The 24087-nt window shown below is 39.1% G+C and overlaps 1 protein-coding gene across 1 annotated transcript in view; it reads left to right on the forward strand.

Moving 5' to 3' along the window:
* SIK2 (salt inducible kinase 2) overlaps positions 1–24087 on the forward strand; it is a 126104-nt gene that overhangs the window by 80572 nt on the left and 21445 nt on the right. Inside the window, exons 4-8 of the mRNA XM_077893447.1 lie at positions 3428–3589; positions 16782–16906; positions 17348–17471; positions 18833–19053; positions 20589–20741. Of these exons, the coding sequence (XP_077749573.1) occupies positions 3428–3589; positions 16782–16906; positions 17348–17471; positions 18833–19053; positions 20589–20741 (785 nt within the window). The remainder of the gene's footprint in view (positions 1–3427; positions 3590–16781; positions 16907–17347; positions 17472–18832; positions 19054–20588; positions 20742–24087) is intronic.

Raw genomic sequence — 24087 nt, forward strand, 5'->3', positions numbered from 1 at the left:
GAGAATGATGAAGTATACCTACACAGATGTTATTTCAGCCACATGTTATTACCTCAGTTACTTCTGTTACTGATTTCTTAGCAGATGGTGTAGTTTTCAGGAATGCCCACACTGCAGAAATCATACAAAATGAGGAAGGTTCACTTAAGGAGTGAACATACCAACTTCTTTAAATAGGCAATCTCTTAATCTCTGGAATGTGGATGCTATCATTTTTCTTTTCTTTTTTCTTTTTTTTAAAGATTTTATTTATGTATATCAGAGAGAGAAAGAGAGGCAGAGACACAGGCAGAGGGAGAAGCAAGCTCCATGCTGGGAGCCTGATGTGGGACTCGATCCCAGGACTTCAGGATCACGCCCTGGGCCAAAGGCAGGTGCCAAACCGCTGAGCCACCCAAGGATCCCCTCATTTTTCTCATAGTGTATTATATATTTATTGTCATGTGATTCTGGCTTTATATGGTAATTTTAGGTTCAGGCATACCATGCTTTTTTCATCGTCGTCGTTGTCGTTTTCTTCCCAGACAGTACCTTTTCTGCCAGGCTTCAAAGCTTTTTTCCTCCCCCCCTTGGCTAGGGTAGTATTAATTTGGACTGATCACTTCCAAAAACAGTCTATACTCCACAGATTCTCTTGTGCTTCCCAGGACTCATTTTGTAGGCAACAGTTTGTTGTTGTTTCCCCCCATATACTTATATTTGTTCACATTGGGTTTCTCTGTGTTGCCAAAAATCACAAAAATTTTTCCCATTAACTCACATTGACTCAGCATTTTCAACAGAAAGAAATTTTGTCTCTCTGGAGAAGTCATTTGTCTATGAAAAAGTTGTCTCTTTAGAGATGGAGCTTAAGTAGTACTTGGTGTGGAATTTCAGCAGAGATAACACTAACTAGCCAAGAGATAATCCCATACAGAAAACACATTGCATTTCCCTTGGTAAATTGTAATTGCCCAGGGGGCTAACCCTTTTGTTATGGATTTCCCCATTCACTCAGTATAGAAATGAGACTGGTTTACTCTTATGAACGGAAAGTATATTGTCACTCTGAGTCTGAATATTTTAACTGAAGTCTATGTATCTGTTCTTAAGTGAAAACTTTTTTCCCTGTAGAATTTTGAATGGCTGTTATGTGTGCTCTGTCAAGGTGAAAGGAAGATGTGGCCAGCTGATCATCTCAATTTGTGATCATAGCAGATGAAGAAGCATATACAAAATGTCTGCTCACATTTTTTTTTAGAGTACAGTTGACACACATTATTACATTAGTTTCAGGTGTACAACTTAGTGATTTGGCAAGTTTATACATTATGCTGTGTTCTCCAAGAGTGTAGCTACTGTCTCCCATTACATCACTATTATAGTATCATTGACTAAATTCCTTATCCTCTGCTTATTCCTGTGACTTACTCATTTTAGCCTGTATCTCCCCTTCCCCTTGAACCATCCTGCCCACCCTACACCCCCGTCTCCCGTGGCAACCATCAGTTTGTTCTCTGTATTTATGGGTCTAGGCCTAATTCTGGTTTGGGGTTGTTTTGTTTTGGCTATAGCTGATGTCAGAGAAATTACAGACTCACTTATAGGATTTTATGGTCCTAGACACATTTAGGTCTGTCTGCTTACATTTAAAGCCTTTAACATGTAGAGCATAGTACTAACTAACATTCCTTATTATATAATGGTTGATGATACTATGACCGAACCTTAATCAGCTAAATATTTAATAAAATCTGTGCCTCTGATGTTTTGTGCATGGTACTAAAGCAGTGTGGGGAGCACAGAAGAGAATGATACTGCCCCTGTTGTCAGAAAGCTTAAGTGAAGGTATCTTATTTTCTAACACACAGTGTGTTAGAATTAGGACTGTGTGTGTGTGTGTGTGTGTGTGTGTGTGTGTGTGTCTGTCCACCCAAACACATACATACTTGGAGATATTTATAAGATATATTCAGGTAACTGCAGTGTGAACCAATGTGTTGTCAGTGATAAGGAGCTCAGAGTAATGATTACTTCTACTTGAAGTGATGAACTGTTTAAGGGCAAGGTGGCATTTGAGCAGGGTTTGAAGGATAGTTTGGATTTCAGCAGGAGTCTAGTAAAGAAGCTTAATACAGTTTTTTAAAACTCAAAGATTCCAGATTAGCCATTCACTTACCAGTTGTATGAATTCAGCCAAGATATGTAATCCCTCTGATCTTCAGTTTCCTCATCTATAAAATGAAAATTAGAATAATAGTTATCATAGAGGGCTTTTAGGAAGATGAAGAGAGATTCAGTGATACAAACATGCCTTATAAACTGTAAAGTGCTATACAAATGTTGATCTTATAATAAATATTGAGGATGTCATGAGTCAAAGCCATGGAATCTAAATATCAATAAACTACATAGCCTAGAGCAGAAAACATATGAAAATGACTGAATATTGATTCACCCATATAGTTCCTAAGTTGGGAAAATAATCTTAAATTTTAGAAAAGCCTTTCAAGATTTATGCTGACCCTCTCTCTCCCTCAAAAGATCATTTCAGAGGCCTTTTAGATCTTCAGTGGAAACTTGAATGAGCTATAATGTTTCATTTTATTGAGTTCATGTAAACATATGCAGAATTAACTTTCAGGTAAACTGCTTTAGTAGAGATTATAACATTGTACAAAGATAGCTAATGTATCTGGCAAAGTATATTTGCTTAGAGAACATGGCTATCATGTTTGATTTAGAGAACAAGTCTTAGGTAAATCAGAAGTGCTCCACCAGACAAAACAGGGTGTGAATTATTTAAACTACTTCCAGAGACCACTATATCTTATGTAACAGGAGGCTTCTGTAATAACTCCATGAAATGACTATTTAAAAGAAAGATATCCAAAAAAATAAAAATAAAAACATAAAAAAAGGTATCCTTTGATGGGATGTCTGAAAATAGATTCATGGGGTGTTTTTTGTACATTAATTTTATTTTTTAAATATGGTTAGGAAAAATATTTGATAAACTTGTATACAGAAGAATAGAGATAGTGCTTAGGCATAAAAAAAAAAGCATTGTGAATTTTAAGGTGAATATGCTACTTGCTATCATCTGGTCTTGGACTCTCTCCATGTATCTGACTCCAGTAAAATATGATTGGAATTAGTTTTCTCAAAGCAAGGAACTTGGAAAACAGTATGTTACTTGAACATTCACTCTTATTTATTTATAAAAAGCACTTGAATAGATGAAGAAGATTAAGAGTACACTTACCTTGATGAGCACTAAGTAATACATGGAATTGTTGAATTACTGTATTGTACACCTGCAACTAATACAGTAAAATAAATAAAAAGATAGCTTTTGGAGGAGAAAAAATTCTGCCTACTGATAGTGGGGATTTTTTGTTGGTTGGTTGGTTTTGGTGAATAATCCTAAATTCTCTTTTTTTTATAGACTACCTTGCTAACCATGGCCGGTTAAATGAGTCTGAGGCCAGGCGCAAATTCTGGCAAATCCTGTCTGCTGTTGATTATTGTCATGGTCGGAAGATTGTGCACCGTGATCTCAAGGCTGAAAATCTCCTGCTGGATAGCAACATGAACATCAAGCTAGCAGGTAGGTGGGACACACTCGGCTCTGATGTTACCAGACGCAAACCAGTGTATTGGATGTGTGTGTGGGCAGAGGTTCAGGAACATATCTACCAGTGACATCAGGCTTTCTCAAAGTGTGTTTTACTGATAGTTCTGTGTGTAATGAAAAGTAAGAGAAATATGTTCATCATTAGTGTACACAGTGGCTGGACTGGGGTATGGTGGCCAGGTCCGTTGGTGTGCTCTGCTGGAGGAGGTCCGTTTATCTGAGTGTGTGCGTAAGCTAGAAGACTGACAGCCTGACCAGAGGAGCAGCCCAGGTTGCTGGTGCCTTGCCCTGCTCTCCTGGTCATGGCTGATTGCTGCAGAGAGGTCACAGCCAGATAAAAGACAGTCATAAAAGTCACATGCTTTGTTTTCATACAATAAGGTTTTGAGCTCTGACATGGAGGTTAAAGGTAGAGATTATTTTACTAGTTTTTCTCCTACAGCTTTCACAATTGTAAAAAGTTTTATAGCTTATAATCCAAGTTTCTTTATCTAGATGGTCAAAAATTCAATAAATATTTATGTGTGTATTAATAAACACTGTGCTATGCTAGGTATACTGGGGATACAAATCCTCTAATTGTAAAAGTCTAGTGGGGAGATAAAATAATTAAAATACAATATGTTACCCAAAAATGTATGTATAAACTGCTATAGAAATCTAGGCAAAGGAACAACAGTCAGCCTGAGAAGTCAGGGAGGCTTCACAGAGAAGTAACTATTTGAACTTAGGCCCAAGAGAGGCATTAGAAGCTTGCCAGGAAGATAAACAGAAGTAGGATACTACACACAGGCAAACTGTGTAAATACCACAGGTATAGGGGAAAGAGATTGAGATTGGTGTGGGACTGTAGCTCAATATTGGGGAAATGTAAAATCTGTAGGCACAAGGAATCAACCAGGAGGAACAGGTAGGCGAAGAGCAGAATGTGAAGGATCTTGAACTCCATGAAGGAGATTTCAGAGTTGATTCTGTTGGTAACAGGGAACGCAGCCTATTGAAAATTGTAGGGTGGGATGGGAGTGAAGGTGGGACTGGGTCCTGTGATGAGATTTGTATGTGGGATGTGAAGGTCTCTTTCTGGCAGCAGAGTGAAGATGGGTAGGAGGTGTGCATAAGATTGAAGACAGGAAGATTAATAAGAAACCTAAGGCAGTAGTCCAGTTAGGAAAATGTGGCTCTGGGTTAGACAAGCAGCAACAGAGGGTGTAGGTATGGGAGGGAGACTGATTTCAGTTCAGGTATTGAAGAAGATAAGAGACTTGAAGCAAAAGCTTAGCAAGGTTGCCAGTGGTGGTCTTTTATTCTAGGATTGTTAAAGAGGAACAGAGGAATATCCAGATAAGAGGAGCTGACCAAGAAATTATTTGCTGACTAGCTAGGTTGGATACTCGTTGGACTCTTAAGCTTGGAGACAAAACAGTGGCCTTGGTCTGCTGCATGGTGTCATAAAATGGAAGTTAAAAGCCTCTGATATATGCATGTAACTGGTTTATTTCTGTGCCATTTCCAATTAGTTTTTGCCCTGGGCATTTGAGGGAAAGCAAATAATTAATTTTTACTTACTTTAACTTTTACTTTAATTTTAATAATTAATTTTAAATGCCAATGTTACATATGGTTCAGGGAAGTAATGGATTTTCCATTCTGCAGGCTATGACTTTTTTTTCTAATGGGATTGCCTGAACAAGACAGTGTTTTTAAGTTAATCTGTTAAATTCTCATTATATACATAAACATTTGTGTTGATTTGTGTTTTTTTTTTTTGAAAATAACAATCCACAGTATTGGTGTTTCCATAGTTTCTTATGTGTGTTCACTTCTCCCCTTTGTGTTTTTTTTCCCTTCTTTTTGATCCTTCTGTTGGTCTCCTTCATCTCACTCCTGTTTGCCATTCTTCAGGAGTGCACTTTACTGGGATTTTTGGTTTACTTCTTAAAAGCATCTGCTGCCCTCAAGTTGTCCTCTTCAGTGAAGGCTCTTGTTGTTTTGAAGTCCTTAACTCTGTAGAAAGAAAGAGGAAACCCTGCTTCACTTTCATATTCTTTTATCACTAGAACAAAAAATTCACAAAAACAATATTTCCAAAGAGTTCTCAGAGTCCTTTTAGGCATAGAAAGGTTAGCAGTGTGAGTCATATGCTATAGAAATTAGAGTGCTCTGTCACTAACATCTCAAAAGAAAATGTCAAAGTAGAACACCAGAGAAACTTGAAAACAAAATATACAGAATACTCCTTTAAGGTTATAACCAAGTTTTGCCTGGCTATAATATATTTCCTACAACTTTGGCATATAATATAGATAGGTATATAACTCAGTATTTCTAATGTCATTATATGGTATTCACAGTTTAGTCTCTTTGACCCCAGGAAGCACAGATTCTGAGTTTCCAAGCATTATTGGTCACTTTTTCCTCAAGGGTTATTCACTTCAGTAACTGAATTTGGGGTTTTATCATTTAGTATTTATGCATTTAGTGTCATTCATTCCATACCTCACAAATGAATACACACATGGGTGTGCATTTGCACACATGCATGTGCACGCATGCACACACAGTATACCTAGCACTCAAATATCCCCTTTCTACATTTTTTTTCTGTCATTCTCACCACCATTGATCCCAAATTTTAGTGACTGTTTATTGCTTACTCTCCTAGGCCCCTAGGATAAGTCCTGGAGATTGAAATATTTCAAGACAAAAATCACAACAGTACAAAAAAGTTCAACTTTGCTCTCACCTCAAGGAGTTAATCCAGAACCAGAGCTTTAACTAAATATAACACAAGAAGATAATTGTCATAAAGGCCATGAGGCTGGGAGAAAAACCAACTCTTCCTGGAAGAACCAGGGAAATGATTGAGACTTGGTTAAGAAGGCATTTGTTGTGGGATGGGGCAGGGGAAGCAAAGGGGATGTAAGGTAGGGATGGCAGCTCCAAGCAGGTAGATCAGCATGGGCAAAGGTGAGCAGGCCAGAGAACTCATTTAAAAAAAAAAAAAAAAGTTTTTTTTATTTAAATTCATTTTGGCAACACATAGTATAACACCCAGTGCTCATCCCAATAAGAGAACTCGTATTGTATAGGGAAGCTGTGGGCCAGAGCCAGTGAGACATAAGGGCCAGTGACAAATGATAGGGAAAGAGCCTGGACAGGTAGGCAGAGCCACAGCATGAAGAATTTCACATGCCATCAGAAGTTCATTATATATGTTTCTGTGCACTTAAAGAATCTCTCCAGGCTGTTTATTTTTATCCATAGATTTTATAACTTTTTTATAGTCCTGCTTTCCTTTAAAAACATCATCTTGTGATTTCTGAGGATTCTTCTTGAATTTTAAAGAATTCCAACACATGTAGGAAAGATGGAACTCCATGAAAAACTTGCAAGAACTCAGAATAAAATGCAAAATTATTCTCTCAAATTATACTTTGCTTATTCTTCTTATGAAGATCTCTTTAATTGCTAAATGGGTTGAATAAATGAACTGTTTTAGCCATCTTATATGTTGAAATGGAAGAGAAAGTGCAAACCAAAACTAGGTGTAAATTACAATATTTGTCTTGGTTCTTAAGACAGAAAATTGAGGGGATCCCTGGGTGGCTCAGCGGTTTGGCGCCTGCGTTTGGCCCGGGGCGCGACCCTGGAGTCCCGGGATCGAGTCCTGCATCGGGCTCCCAGGATGAGCCTGCTTCTCCCATTTGCCTGTGTCTCTGCCTCTCTCTCTCTCTATCATGAATAAATAAATAAAATCTTAAAAAAAAAAAGACAAAATTGGGTAGAAGTATCAAATGTGGTTTATTTTAATAAATACAGAAACATAGCTTTGAACTCAGTTTCTAATTTATGCTTCTCCAGTGGGTAGAGACTTCAGACACGATGAGCCATAGATCCATCCATACCCATGTGTGTCCATTGCCTCAATGATGAGACCTCCGGCCTTTGCAAAATATGAGGCAGAATGCAAAGAAATATTGGCGCGCTTAGTAGTTGTAGTAGTTGTGGTACTGTTTCGTCCTAGCTGTTGTGGCTATGACTATTCAGACATCAAGTTGAGAATAAAGAAATGCAGGACATTTAATTTTATTCTTCACCTTTCCTAATCTGAAATGTTTATAATAAACATTTAAAGATAAAAATGTATGCGCTACTTGGAAGTTTTCGAAAAATATCACAATTCAAACAAGGCTTCTACATAAAGAATGTGGAGTATGATATGAGACAGTGTTGGTGGAAGCTCTGGCTGTGCCACTTAATGGTTGTATGACCTTGGGCTGATTATTTAAGCTCACTGAGCCTATGTTTCCATATATATATTAAGCTGAGATTAATCTGTTTCTCCAGAATACTGCAGGGATTAATGATGATGTTAGAGATGGGGCTAGTAGGTAAGAGTATGGTCTCTAGAACCAGACTACCTGGCTCTGAATTATGATTCTGCCACTTACTAGATGGGTGACCTTGGACACATTACCTAGTGTCTCCATCCTCAGTTTCCTTATCTGTGAAGAGGGAATGATAGAAGTTCGTATCTCACTGTGGTTGCTAGTTAATATTTGCAAAGTACTTAGAACAGTGCCCAGTACACAGTTAATGCTATTTAAGTGTCTGTTAAATAAATTGTTAATTAAAGTTCCTGGCACCATGTAAACAGTCAGTAAAAGGTAGCTATTATTTGTATTCAATGTATAACTGATTCCATGTAAAAACAAGTCCTGAAAATTTTGATAGCCATCTAACTCCTACTACCATGTTTTTTTAATTACCAAGGCCTTAAAGCCTTATTAATAAAAATCTCAGAGGAACCAGACAAGTTTATCATTTGTATTCTAAATTGTCTCTACTTGATATGAATTAATTCTTTTTTTTTTCTGAGAGGGACCTTAAATGTAATTAGTGCTGTATAATAGCCTCATGGATCTGATCTGTACATCATGAGCTACTTGTCTCTAGCCCCAGAGGGATACCTCCTTTCTGAATTGACCCATGACCTTGGAGTAACCCATCATCTCTCATTATTGCTTCTAACGACCTTCCTGTTCCCCAAGAAGACCTTGAGGCAGGGTTTCTGTATATATAATTATATAATTACAGTTTTGGGCCCTGGGATCAAAAAAGACTGGGGAAAAAAAAAAAAAGACTGGGGAGGCTAAGGTAGGTTTTATTAGTAAAATATTGAATAAAAGTCTTCTATTTGCTATCCTCTTGCCACTGGTATTATGCAGAAAGAGCTCTGCATCATCAAGCACAGTGGGACCTCCTCTTTATCCGCCAAGCCCACCCAGCATGAGCAGCACAGTAAGCCTGGACTGTGGAAAATGGCTCAGAGGGTTTTGTTGAGTTTTGTTTTGTTTTGTTTGTTTTTCCTCTCTTCTTCTCCCTCTCTGCTCTCCACTCCATTTGGGGCTAAGGAAGACCATTTATTTGCTTCTTAGCTCATTGAACTCCCTCATTGAACAAATTGATGTCTCACACTGGTCATTGGGTTCACATTTCATCCCAACTGTGGTGACCATTCTTGTTGCCCTCCTGTCAGGTGCAGAGGGAGTAACTGACATTTGGAAAGAAGCTGTGCAGCTGGCCTTTTCTTGCTGGTGGGCAGCAAAGCATGCGGTGACATCGGTGCTGGCCGACCTGTGTGCCGTTCACCTCATGTGTCAACTTAGTCTCTACTGCTGTCCTGCCTTCATTTGTCAGCTTTCATTTCCTCATAATTGTCTTCTCTGCTCCTATTATAATAATTACAGAAGAGGTGTATCTCTCCAGCGAGACTGGATATCTGAATTCTACTGGTAATTTTAGAAACAAGGATAAAATTAACCCTAAAGCCATCTGCTGCTCTGTAGGAGAATTTTTTTAATTATAAATTAGACATTATAACACACTGCTGGAGATTTAAAATTGGCTTGGTGGTGTTGATTCCTAGAAGTCATTTACTTTTTCTTAGCTCAAAGACTGGTTTTCAGTGGTTTTTTTTTTTTACTTTTCGGAAAAAGTTAGTTTACTTAATGATTTCTTCTGTTTAGTCTTTATGTCATTTAAATGAAAATCCTAAAAGCATTTAATAATTAGTAAACATTTTATAACAGTAGACAGTGACAGACTGTTTAACATCTTCTATATACATTTCACAACCTTTGTTTTGTTCTGTTTCCTGGCTACTTGAAGAGTGATCTGGGAACCAACAGCATGAGCATCACTTTGCCACTTGTTAGAAGTGCAAAATATCAAGCCTAACCTTAGACCTGCTGAATCAGAATCTGCATTTTAGCAGGTTGTCCAGGTGGTCTGTATGACTGCTAATGTTTGATCTATTTCATTCCAGCAGGCACAACAGAATTCTTTTGTGCTTGGTTCCCATCAGACAATAATCATCAGGATCAGCTTTTTTATTCTGTGCAAGGTCCTGCTATTCCGAAAACATTGGCCCTTCACTAATGATATTTGGGCACAGGTAACTTATGTAAGTTAGTGATGACAGTAATAATAATTGGCATTTGTTGTCAGTAAGATACAGGTCAATCAGTTGCTCTCAAAATACAAAACACATAACAATAGCAGTTCTCGTACTGTTTTCAAATATATCCATAGTCTGTTACCAGTTAGTTAGGTAAGACATAATTAGAGGACTCAGCTTTTGAAGGCCAAATTCGTTTCCAGAGAGTTGGTTAGCAGTAATTGAATCAATTCTGTGGTTAAACAATCTACTCCAAACCCTCTCTTCTGTAGACATTTTAAACCACACAGAAACCAGGTGAGAAAATATGGATATATTAGGAAATCTCAAAACCATAGTTAAGAGTAAAACTCTTGGAGAACGTGCCTTAGTGTTGTAGGGCTGTGGGCATGTATCATCTCACATGAAAGTACAAGATTTTTTGCCCTATTCAACACATTGTGCATTCTTAAAAAGAATATGGATTCTTAATGTGAATGTAGGCATATCTTTCTGACATTTACTTTGTAAACAATTATTTCCATTCATTTATGAGGGAGGCTGTTGACATAGCATCTGATAGTGCAGAGAAGAGAAAGTCTTCATTTGTCAAGTTCTGCTGGCAGAGAGATAAATTAGAAAATCTCTCTACTAATGCAAAAGATTTTTCCTAGGTTTATGGCAGCCTTACCTCCAACTTTGAGTTGAATTAAACTTCTCTGGCTAGTGACATTCTTGGAACATCTGTGATACAGTAGAAAACGAAACAGAAAAAACACCTAGCTTGTAGTTTTAATAATCTGTATTTGAATATTGGCTAAGCCACTCATAGCTATTGATATTTGGGCAAGTCATTTAACCATTTTGAGCTTCAATTACCTTGTTTGAAGACAAGGACAGTCACATCTCATGGACCTGTCATTACAATTAAATGAAATAATATATTTTAAAAATACCAACTAGTTAACACCTGATCCTGTGTAAGCATGACAAATGTTTTTGGATTTGGTTTTAACTCTTAGACCATGGTGAAGGACTACTTGTCATTTATTTCTAAAACTTCTTAGGATTTCACATTGAACTTTCTTAAAATTAAGAGATTCTTTGAGAAAGGTGTGTTTTTTTCCTACTATGTTTAAGGATGTTGAAAATCATGATTGATCTGACAAACTCAAGGTGTGTTATGAGGGCGAATTCAGTTACTCCCCACACAAATGACAAATTACTGTAGAGGTAAGAAGCTTTTTATATCTTCAAAATTTTGTCAGAGTTGCTCAATCATGTATGAATAAAAATAGTATCAAAATAACTCTAAACTGAACCCTGGATTGGAGTGAAAAGTATCAGTATAAATTCATGGGGTTTTTAAAATACATATACATATAGAAAGGTCCAAGACTAAATATGGGAAGGGGTATATACATATATTTTAGTGTTCATACATGTATTTCCTAACTCTCTATGCTGACAGGGCCGAGAAACAGTGACATCCCAGCTGCAATGAGTACATCTAGGTCCTAGTTTTGGTTTCTAAAATACCATTCCTATGAAAATGAACCAGGAATCCTTGGAAAAGTGGTTGATTCCAGAGCTGGGAAAGGGAAAATAGAAAATGAGCCTGGAACTTCTTCTGGTGCCAGAGATAAGGAAATACTTAAAATGAAATTTTAGAAAGAGGAGAGGGCATGTTGAAAGGATACTGAAGCCAGCCTGATTTAGCTTCTTAATAAGTGTAGACAAATGGGGAGAATGAAAATTCACTGTTAGAACATTACAATAATCGTTGCTGTAATCAAGATCTACCAATGAATGCTAAATTGATGGGTGGAAAGTTTGATAAACAGGATCTGTAGAGTCCCGCTGTATCTTCTCTAATATATTTTTAATTATAAGGGGGAAAATCATAACTTTATAATGGGGAAACCCAGCAGAAAGCACCTTAATCAAGAGATCAGGGTTAACCCCCCACTCCATAATTAGACAAACTACCATGCATCTCCTGATAACACTGCAGTGAGAAGAGCACCTCACCTCTTGATGTTCTCCCCAAAATCCATCATCTTAATCCAGTCATGAGAAAACACCAGGCAAAACCAGACTGAGGGACAAAATATGTGACCTCTGCAGTTCGTGGTAAGGGAAGACCCAAAGGACAGTTATAAATTGGAGAAGCCTAAGGAGGCCCAACCACTAAATGCATTGTGGAATCCAGAACTGAGAGGGCACACTTGTGCAAAACTGGTGCTGTCTGAATAAGGTACACGGTTTAGTTAATAGTACTGAGTCAGTGTTACTTTCTTAGGTTTGATAATTTTACTAATATAGTTATAAGAAATGTTAGCATTAGGGGAAATTGGGTGAAGGGCAAAGGGAATTGTCCTTCCTGTATTGTTGCAGCTCTTCTGGAAATCTAAAATTATCCCATAATTGAAAGTTAAGTAATACTGAAGTGAGTCCAACATTATATGGTGTAAGTTTTATGGCGGAAAACAGGTCACAAAATGTCTGAGGGATATAGCAGCCGTCATTTTATGTATTAACTTGCACGTCAGAGGTAGAGAATGCATGAAGCTGAATGGTGTTTCCTTCTCAGCAAGGTCAGGCCAGATCTAAGAAGACTGCCCAAGTTACTATTTCTCCAAAAGTCAGATGATGACATGGGGTCTTACCCTCTGTTGTTAGGAGGTTCTCTTGTGTGTTTGCACAGTGGTTGACACATGTACACACTCCAGTGTTGAATGAAGGAATGAATGAATTTGGTTGGTGATGAAACACCCATTACATTTGAATAAAAAGCGCTAAGTCCTGCCCAGCTATGACATTTCCGAATTGCATCCCTCTTGCTCACCCCTCACCGCACTCTTAAATGCTTAAATGCCGTTAAGCAGAAAGCTGCAGATTGTGAATGAAGCAAATTAGCTAGGTTCCTGTGAAGAAATAAAAGAGCTTTTATTTTTAAGTGCCTTTCCATTACCACTTCTTAAACTTGGCAATTATTAACTTGCTCAAAAATAGCTGCATATCACAGTGCTGGGGAAGGACATAAAGGTGGTGGCTAACAGGGAGGGCTCAGTAGTTACACTTGGTTTCTATTCCAGTTCTTTAGTCTTTACCAAGATACTTAACTTTCTACTCTCATTTTCTCCTAAAGTAAGGATACCTCATAGGGTTATTAAGGAGAAATCCTCTTTGTAGAACTTAGTTCAGGTTCTGGCACAAAGTAAGCACTTATGAAAGAGAAGATGACCACATAGTCATTGAGCAAGCCTTTATTGAATAGCTGCTGTCTACAACTGCATGCTAAGTGCTGGGAGTACAGATATGTATTATTTCTCCCTTCCCTGCTCTACTCAGAAGAAATTTAATCTGATGGGGAAAATAGATAAGTAAAACAATAAGAATTACTCTTCTCCTATTGAGTAGCTTACTCAATACGTTTCAGTAGCATGCCTAAAGCATTATATAGTATCTACTTATAAGTGTATTGTCTACATGTATCCATTCATTATAACTTACACACACTCAGAATAACTTGATGAAGTTTAGATATTGTCTCCACTTTGCAAATGAAGAAACCAAAACTTTAAGAAGTAATTTGCCCAAGATCACACAGCTAAATGGACAACACAGGATCTGATCCTAATCTACCTGACTACAAAGTCTCCTTAGTCCATACCTCATATGATTACAAGTGCAATGTTTAAATGCTTTAACAAGATTATAGAAGATATTTGGGGTGCCTGGGTGGCTCAGTCAGTAACCATCTGACTCTTGATCTCCACTCAGGTCTTGATCTCATGGTCGTGAGTTCAAGCCCCATGTCAGACTCCACACTAGGTATAGAACCTACTTTAAAATAATAATAATAATAATTATAATAATAATAATAATACATCTGCATATATGCTACTATAATAGCTTGAGTGAACCTAATTGTCTTTTGGTATTTCTTTTAATGTTGCTACTGGCTCAAGTTTTATTTTCTTCAGTTCCCTACAGGAAACAGAAATAAACATCTGCTTAGTACCACTCTCCTTATAAGTTAACAGATGCTTTCTTTGTCCTAGATATATAAGGCCACAGTTGAGACTGGGCTACCATAGGCACAGCTGTGCTTTCCTAGCTCTTGCTCTCTTCTTGCCTACGAGATGTACCAGTAAGAGAGCCTCAGTAGTAAGGAGGCCAGGCCACCAGGCCCCATCACTCCTCTGAGATGACACTTTCCACCAGAGTCCAGGGAAGGCCAAATTGAAGTAGTTCTATAATGGCTCTTGAGATAGTAAAACTTTACAATGCTATTTGAAGGTATCCTCAACTTACATGAGCTAAAACTCATCCTGTGATTATGGTTAAAGTACAGCAATTATTGGACCTATTTCAGGATCTCCAAATACACATCCTAGAGCTTCTGGTGTTTCTTTATGTAAGTGAAATTAACATTTTCCTCTTCAAATGTTATTTGAACATATAGTCCTTGACTCATTTGAGGGTATAGTTTTTCCAGAAAATTAGGAACGTGCATCAATAAGGACATATGGGCTATGATGTCATATGAGTGGTTAGTCATAGAGGTGCACTTGAAAAGACAAGACCTCTCTGACGGTCCTTTTGGAAAGCAGAGTGTAGGACTGAACTGTGGTCCCATTATGGAGGGAGAGGTCCCCATTATCTCCTATTCCTGAGTGCCAGGGTCAGAGCACACTGTTGTTCCCCAGGTCTAGATGGTACCAAGGCTCTTCCCCACATACACCTTCATTTGTCTTCTGAGGCCTCAGGGTACTCTGCACTTTTCTGCCCTTCTTGTATACTTTCTCAGAACCTTTCTCTCTGAAAGGTGGTAGTTGATAGTAACAGCTTCACAGAGGGAGAAGGGAGCTGACACTTGACATCTACTATGCTCCAGGCACTTTACATGTTTTAATCTCATTTAATCCTCATAGTAGCCTGTTTGGGTAGGTGGACTATCACTACATTTATGATATAGAAATTTAGGTTTGGGGAGTTAAATAATCTACTTGAAGCTAGAAAAGTGGGAAAACTGGAAATCTGCTCTAATTCACCCTACCTTAAGGGATTTTACTCTGCCATGAGGCTGTGGTATTGGAGATTGTGACTGTTTTTACTGTCACTACTGCTTGCCAGTTTGTATGTCAGTGAGCGAAGAGAACGCTCCACGTATCATATACTATGTGCTGCATCTCAGATAAACAGAGTATGGGTTTATGTTAACTTACCGATCCTCACAACAACTTGCTGACTACAGATTTATTATTTCAACTTTATAGAGTGCGGAAACCACAGCTTACGGTGACTGATACAAAGTCATACAGCCAGTGAGTCTGGCACTTGCGATTCAATCCAGTCCTCTTAGGACACTTTTTTTTTATTTTTTAAAGACTTATTTATTCTAAAGAGATACCACACAAGTGGATGGGAGGAAGAGGGAGAGAGAGAGAGGGAAGAGAGAAGGAGAGAGAATCTCAGGCAGACCCCTCGCTGAGCCCTGAGCCCTGCTCGGGGCCTGATCCCAGGACTCTGAGATCATGACCTGAGCCAAAACCAAGAGTCAGGCGCTCAACCAACTGAACCACCCAGGTGCCCCTTAGGACACCTTTTAAAGCTCACTCTCCATGTAGCACCTTATACTAGCTGGGAGTAGAGCCAGTTTCCATCACTAAGTTCTGTCAGAAGTGTTACAACATAAGACAGTATTCCTATAACTTATAAAATGATAGGAATTTGTTTCCTCATAAGAATATGAGACTATGTGAAGGCTTTGCAAAAGGACACAAACCAACATTTATACCAAACTCGCTGAAATTTGTCTTCTGTAATTTTCATGCATACTGAAGGTATCTGAGTGCAGTGTTTCCAGAGCGCCTACTATATATCAAAGCTGTAGATTCAGTATGTCATAAAAGGAAGACCATTATCTGTTTTGAGGTATAATGCCACTACACTCCATAAATGAGTGGAGTAATACTAGTGATGGGTGGCTTGTGGCTGGTGGGCCAGAGAGCCATGTTAATGAGCTATCCAAATGCAAGTCTGCCTAAATCAGAATATGTAGGCCAACACTTAGAGAATTATTACCTAAGAAAATACTGTACTCAGTTTCCTTAAAAGGTTATATATCTTGCTACTCCAGGTAATGACTGTAAAAACAGCTAGTCACTCAGTTGTGTTTAGGTAGATATCTTAAAATTGTACTCCTTTGTTTCTTTCCTTACAGTCTATAAAAGATAAAGAGCTCTTGGGACACCTGGCTGGCTTAGTTGGTAGAGGATGTGACTCTTGATCTTGGGGTCATGAGTTCAGACCCCATGTTGGGCAGAGAGCTTACTGGAAAAAATTTTTTTTAATTTAAAAAAAAGGATGAAGAGTCTTAATCATGGAGTAATTGAAATTCTAAGATTTTCAAATTCAAGTTGGTTCTCTATACCAATGGATTTTTCTTTCAGCCTTAAAAATACATGACCTAAAGTCTTTTTCCAATCTCTCACTCATTCTCTTTGAGAAGAAAACTTGATTTATTTATACATTCATTCAACAAATATTTACTGGATACTTGATATTTTCTAGTCCTTGTGCTCAGTGCTAAGGACACAGCACAAGATAGACACCATAGTAGTGCCATTATTGATCAGCATATTGTAAAATTTATTACAAAAAATTCAGTATAGTTGAGAGTATAGACAAAAGTAACATTTATTTCCATCCCAATAGATTTCGGTTTTGGAAATTTCTTTAAAAGTGGTGAACTGCTGGCAACATGGTGTGGCAGCCCCCCTTATGCAGCCCCAGAAGTCTTTGAAGGGCAGCAGTATGAAGGACCACAGCTGGATATTTGGGTATTTCTTTGCTTTGCTGTGTTAAATACATCTATAATGGTAATGATTGGTACTTTGGCCCATCTTTGAAGCACTTGGTACCTAATACATAGGTAGTAGTTCATACTTTCCCTGTTCACTGGACTGTAATTAGAGTATTTGGAATTAGGTTCTAGGAAAGAACTTCTAGGGACAGATGTTATTCCTTTAATATTGGCAATAATGTAAAGTTAAGTAGTAATCAAAATGATTAAATTCCGATCCTTGAGTATTTATTATAGGATATTTTATTGTACTATTTGGTTTTGGGGTTTTTTTTTTTTTTTTCAAATTCTGGGAAAATAGTAAATCCAAACAGGAATTTTTTAGCCACATGATTTTAAGGGCCATAGGGTTGTTTAGGAAAACAAAGAGTGTTTAAAGCCCTCAGTGGAAAAGTGACTGCATCGTTTTCTTCTCTAGAGCATGGGAGTTGTTCTTTACGTCCTTGTCTGTGGAGCTCTGCCTTTTGATGGACCGACTCTTCCAATTTTGAGGCAGAGAGTTTTAGAGGGAAGATTCCGGATTCCGTATTTCATGTCAGAAGGTAACAAGCCTGTTTGTCTTATCCTTGTGCTTTACAGAATTTGTGCTCCGAATGAAATGCCTCAGGAAAGGCTTCCCTTGTGCTAAGAGTTTGGATGCCAAACAAAGTGACTGAGTCACTTTAAAAGCTATAGAAATAAGCATCCCCCTCCATGTAGGTGAGAGAAGCTGTAGCCTTCCTACTTGTAACTGAAAACGGAAAGTTTTCCAGGTTAAGAACGCCAAGTCTTCACATGTACTCTGGGTCTCTAAATGTCCCCAGATTATTTTAGACTTAGAGAAGCATTTTGTAGATAGATTCACAACCATTTTACTCTAAGTATGAAATAGATTTTCCCCTATCCTTTGGCGAGAAGTTGCAAAAGTAAATTTTTTAATTGAATTAACGACTGGTGAAGCTGTGGATTAAGATGCATTGCCCTGACCCCTGCCCATATTGGGTTAGCTTGTCACGTACAACCAGCTGGCTTGTTGCTCAGCTACATTTACTCCTTGGGTTTTTCCTTAACTCTTTCATTCCTAGTGATGGTAGAAATAAAGCTCTAGTAGTTAGGAGCATAGACCTTGGAGCGAGGCTGCCTGGTTTAACCCTGAGTCCACCACCTCCTGGTGGTCTGACCTGGACGAGTTCTGTCACCTCTCTGTGTGTCCATGCCTTGGTCTACAAAATGGAATTAACAGTGGTTCCTGGAAAGAGCGCTGTGAAGATTGATGGATGTCATCTGTGTAAGGCACCATGCATGGTGCCCAGCACATAGCAGAGGTTTCTGAGGCTAGACTGTGCGAGGTGGTAGAGAGCATGGAGCAGCTCCAAGAGTAAGTGGGTGCCCAAGTCACAGCAGCGCAGTTTTTGTAACATAACCAGAAGTAACTAGTGCTTCCTGTGTGTGTTTCCAGCTGCACTGATGAGGGAAGAGCAGCCATCCACTGGAGAGCTCTTGCCTCACTCATGCAGCCTTCATTATATCAGCCTCAGAAGTGACTGAGGATCCAGTTATGTGCTCGTTCTAGGGAGAAGGCTTGCTTTTGTCTTCACCAGAATCTAAGTCTTTGTCTAGATCTTTTCATTGAGAAATTCAATAGAAGTTTCATTTAGCACAAAATTGGGCAGATCTGCACCCTCCTGATTTTCTTAAGTATTCATTCACAATGATGGTTACTTTTGTGTCAACATTCACCATGTGAATCTGACAAATACAACTGGCTTTCTTGTGTTCATTTATTCATCTGACCTTCTGCTTTCCAGTGGGCACTGTGGAGGATACAAAGATCAGTGTCATTGTGCAAAGTCACATGAGTCAAGCCAGTACCCTGAAGTGCAAGGTGATTTACATGACTTTTGTAACATTGTGTTTTCCGTAGATTGTGAGCACCTTATTCGAAGGATGTTGGTCCTAGATCCGTCCAAACGGCTAACTATAGCTCAAATCAAGGAGCATAAATGGATGCTCATAGAAGTTCCTGTACAGAGACCTGTTCTCTATCCACAAGGGCAAGAAAACGAGCCATCCATTGGGGAATTTAATGAACAGGTTCTGCGATTGATGCACAGCCTTGGAATAGATCAGCAAAAAACCATTGAGGTAAGGTGATCAGAGATTTGACTGAAGATATTTTAGGATTCTTTTGTGCTTAGTAACTTGAAAGTTTGTGCTCATACCCATCATCCTGGGTCTTTCAGCATGGCCACCCCCCAGCACCCACTGTTCAGTTTTCCCTGGGGATTATAGTCACATCTATTCCATGTTTGCTTTTTTTATTCAGTATATAAATTCCCCCCTTTGCCCCATCTGCCAAAAAATTTAAGAGGTGGAGTTTATATAGGATTGGGAAAAGACAAAGATGGAAACTTAAATACAAAGTAGAAAATTTCTTCTAGGATGAGGCATGAAGTTTTATGCAGGTCATAAGCTAGTTGGTATGGAATATAAATGTACAGCTAGAGAATGAGGCCAAGGGCTGAACAGGAAACAAGAAGAGCAGGCACCGGGTTTAGGAAAGCCATTGCAGTTTAGGCTCTGAGCTGGGGAAGCTGAGAAGGCAGAAACAGGTGGATTCCAGATTTGGCAGTACTCTGGGTCATAGACCTGAGGGGGCCATAAGCCTGGAAAATTCCTCCTCAGTTTTCTCTCTCTCCCTTAGTAGTTAGCATATTCATAGGAGAAACACATTTTCATTACCTCCACCACAGTAAAAGCATACAGTGCTCTTATAGAGGAAGTATATCAAAAAAGAATACAAAATGACTCTTGTGAACTTAAAAGTGCTCCAGACCATGCTGCCAAGAGTGAATCCAGCTCTCTTGCTCTGCTCGTCACGCACTCAGTGGTGTGTTTCTGTTCTCAGCCACGAAGCAGATCTAGAACGGCAGCTGTGAGGGCAGCCCAACAGGCCTGTGATTTCTGCCACCAGGGTTCTGCATCTAAGCTGCCCTGCACAGCACCATGCAGATGGTCAGGTGGAATTAGAAGCCGAGAGCAGTTGTTTCCCCATTTTGCTAGAGTCCTGGAAAAGCTGGCCAGTGAGGGATGTGAAAAATTGGGAAGCAACTTTATTTTCAAGGCTTCACGAGGGTGGGACTGCAAAAACAAGAGGAAAAAATTACCTAAGAACGGAGACTCAGTGTCTCTCGATCCAGCCTCCAAATGTTACTCTCCAGCCCAAAATAATCACCAGAAATTTCCCCAAAGACTTTAATCATTCATTTCAGAGTTTGCAGTAGTTTGGACTTGTGTTGAAGTTATGGAATTCAAGCCCCTGGGCCAGGTTGTAACCGACCTGACACTGCAGTCACAGCAAGGAGATGGGACCATGTGACAGCACTGGGGACTTGCTACATGAGACAACGGTGGCATTTTCTCTGAATGCAGAAAAACAAGTGGGGCCTGTTCATGTGAAAGGGCCAGTCGCTTACAGGCATCGCCCTTTATGTAATCAGTACTGGAGACTCGGAACTGTCTTTCATTCGGAATTCTGGAACAGCTTTCATTTTAGATGCACTTTGTTCGTTGCTCTACCTTTAAGAACACAGGATTTCTTCCCTACTTTTCCAGAAAGATGTAGATCATTGGACTGGTTTTTATGCTTCTCTGCCCTTAGCACTTGTTTTCTCTTTCAGTCTTTGCAGAACAAGAGCTATAACCACTTTGCTGCCATTTATTACTTGTTGGTGGAGCGCCTGAAATCACATCGGAGCAGTTTTCCTGTGGAGCAGAGACTCGATGCCCGCCAGCGGCGGCCTAGCACCGTGGCTGAACAAACAGTTGCCAAGGTAACGCCACATTAGCCAGTGGTCTTATCTTGCAGGTGCCTGTTCACATGTTTGACACATTTTTCACCTTGTAGTGTAACAAAGGGTTGTACTCATCCTTGGTTGATCTCATCCTTGACATTCAGCTCTTCTATAAAGTTTCTGCCCCTCACTTCCTATATTCTATGATGTATCTTAGCATCTTCCTATTTCTAAGGATTAATTTTATTTCAAGCAGGTTTTTTTCTTTAAGAGGCTTCTCATTTTTTAATCATTGACTTATGGTGAGAATGTCACTAGACTATACATTCAATTCCATTTAACAACTTCTTATTGCAGATTTACCATGTGCAAGCTTCTATTATTTGGCACGATAGAGCATAGGATATATAAAACCTGGGCATGGCCCTCAGAGACATGACAGTATAAAAGCAAAGTAAGACATCATCATAAATAACCATCACTCAAAAGAAAGAGAAATCCAGGAAAAGAACCAAGGGCACAGGCAGAGGGACACATCTGCCTGGGAAAGGCTTAATGGAAGAGTGGGCATTTGTGATAGATCTCAGACCTGTAAGGATGTGTAGGCCTTTGCCAGGGAGAGGCAGTAGTTGAAGGTACTGCATGTAGATAGCAGAGGCGCTCACATATGCCAGTGTAGGGAACTGAACAGAAGCACAGAGGGAAGTGAAAAAGTTGGGGTGGTAAGTTGAAACCATGATGGAAGGGCTTCGAATGCCAAGGGAAAGAATTTACTTAAAAATCAGGGAATAATGAGGAATGACTGGAGGTATAAGCAGAAGAGTGATAAAATCATATTAGCTTTCAGCTAATTCATCTGAGACATAAGGAAGGGTAGATTGACCAGGGAAGAGAACTTTGGGGAGAGCAGGGAGGAGTTGAAAAATACTGAACACTTGAACTAAAACAGTGCTGGTAGGAGCAGAATGGAGGGGATGAGTACAGGACCATCTTAGGTGGACTCTGGATGGACTCAGCAGTGGTTAAAGCAGGCACTCTGAAGCAAACCCCAGATTCTGCCCTTTTCCTGCTACCTTGCCTTCAAAAAGTTACTTAAGGTCTTTCTGTGCCTCAGTTTCCCAAACTACAGAATGGGGAATATTATAGAATTTTCTGATGTTTGAATTAGTTGATAATTGTGCAGCACTTAGAACATGCTTTATAAATGTTGATTATATAAAGTAATAAGTAAATCTTGGGGAGGAAGGGACAGCAGTGACTTGGAGATGACTCTGTTCTCTAGCTTGAGGCTGGGAGAATAAGTATGGCACTGACTTGGTTGCTTGAAACGAAGAATAGATCTGGATCCCAGCACAGAGGCTAAGGCTAAAGAGAGTTGAGAAATCATCTGTATAGAGGTTGCGAAGAAGCTTGGTTCATTCATACCATCTATTAGGATTTCCATCTTCTTCGGTGAGTGCTTACTTTGTTCAAAGGGCAAGTAAGAGCAGAAGAGTTCTAACTTTGTATTTCTTATTCGGCAGTTTTACAGAATTTATAGGATTTAACAGAATTTTGCATTGGCTTCTACAAAATATGTGGAGGCGGGGACCAAAAAAATTAACATCTTCTTGATTTTAGTAGGCAAATGGTATACACTGTTAGACACATTTTAATATATAAAATATTGTGACTATTGATACTAATGTGAGTAATAATGGATAAATTTCCAGATATTTGGATTAGAGTAACTCTGAGCAGTTGGAATCCTTCAAAGTTTCCAAGTTGAATGATACTGCTTTCAAGAGAGGAAGGGGATAAAATGAGAATTCCTAAATTGGGGTAGTAAAAATGAGATATAGTGGTGTATCCTTCCCTCCCAAGTCTCTTTATTCTTCTTCACAGTACATAAACGAAGGCATGGGGTTACGTAAATGATCGACACTGGAAACATGCGAATTATTATTGCACATGATTGCTTTTCTTATCTAAGCTTGAAGCAGATTCCCTAAGAGAACTCAAATTATGTTTAATTTGGCTGAGAGTTCAGATGTATAACATGGCTTCTTATGTTTGATAATGTTTTTTATTACCAAGCACCACATGAATTCATTTTACACATTGGCCCAAGTTGTCATAGAAAGCTACAGACCAGGACTGAAAAATGTATCTAATTCAAGTAGAAGTCTTCAGTGTTCCCTCACAGACTTGGGCGTTCTGGATGCTAAGCAACAGGCACCAGAGCTGAAGAAGATGCTCCCTTGCCTATGAGATTTCACATTCTCATGTTTTGTTGAACTTGTTAAAAAATAGATTTCTCTGCACTTAAGGTTTTAGTAGAGCTTTAATCCTTTGTTCTACTCTTGGTTTAAAGAAGTGGCAAATCACTTCTTAGTTGGTATAGCAATAGGAAATTGGGGAAGCAACATGATCCCATGCAAAGATCACACGAGCTATGGAATGAATCACACAGACCTTAGGTTCCATACCAAGCTGAGTGACCCGGCAAGTCAGCCTCTCTGAGCTTCAGTGTCCTTAAATATAAAACAGGAATAGCAATACATACTTCATGAGTTTGCTACAAAGATAAAACTATAAAACTTATACCAGCAGCTCAGTTCAGCAGATAGAGCACTTCTGTGCCAGGCCCGGTCCCTGCCCTGTGGCTTTAGAGGTACGAAATAGTCCCTGCCCCTAAAGAACTTCTGGTATAGTTATAAAGTATCCATTTAGAAAACAATAAGAGTCCTATCTCAGAATGATTTAGAGTATTTATATTTGCTATATACTATGCAAGAAATGTTACATCTAGTTGACTACAGACAACTGTTTAGAAGAAATACGTGTCATGCCTTCTCTCGTGAATCCTACTAGTCCTTCCATTCCAAGTTTCTATCAACTGTAAGTAGACAGGAGTGAAACACTCATCCAGTTTCTTCTTTAATCACTGATTAAAGTTGCCCTCCACAGCTGTAAGGAAAAGCATCATACAGTTGGCCCCAGGGTAGCACAGACTGCAGAGGCTTAAACCACAAAAGGTTATTTTCTCACAGTTCTAGAGGCTGGAAGGCCAAGGTGCCAGCAGGATTGACTTCTGGTGAGAACTCTCAGCTGCCTGCTCAGTGTCCCCTCACACAGCTTTTCCTCTGCATGTACAGAGAGAGAGAGATCTCTGGTGTCCTACCCACATCTTAGAGGGACACTAGTCCTGTCAGATTGGGAGCCCACACCCTTAGGACCTCATCTAGCCTTAATTACCTCCTTAAAGGCTCTCTATCCAGATACAGTTGTACTGGGGGTTAGGGCTTTAACATACAGAGAGGCGGCAAGGGGACATACAATTCTGTTCATAACCAGCATATTCCTGTTGGAGCAGTAAAGATTTTCCCATAGGAGAAAACACTAT

The sequence above is a fragment of the Canis aureus genome, chromosome 3 (assembly GCF_053574225.1).
Source record: "Canis aureus isolate CA01 chromosome 3, VMU_Caureus_v.1.0, whole genome shotgun sequence".
In the NCBI taxonomy this organism is placed as follows: domain Eukaryota; kingdom Metazoa; phylum Chordata; class Mammalia; order Carnivora; family Canidae; genus Canis; species Canis aureus.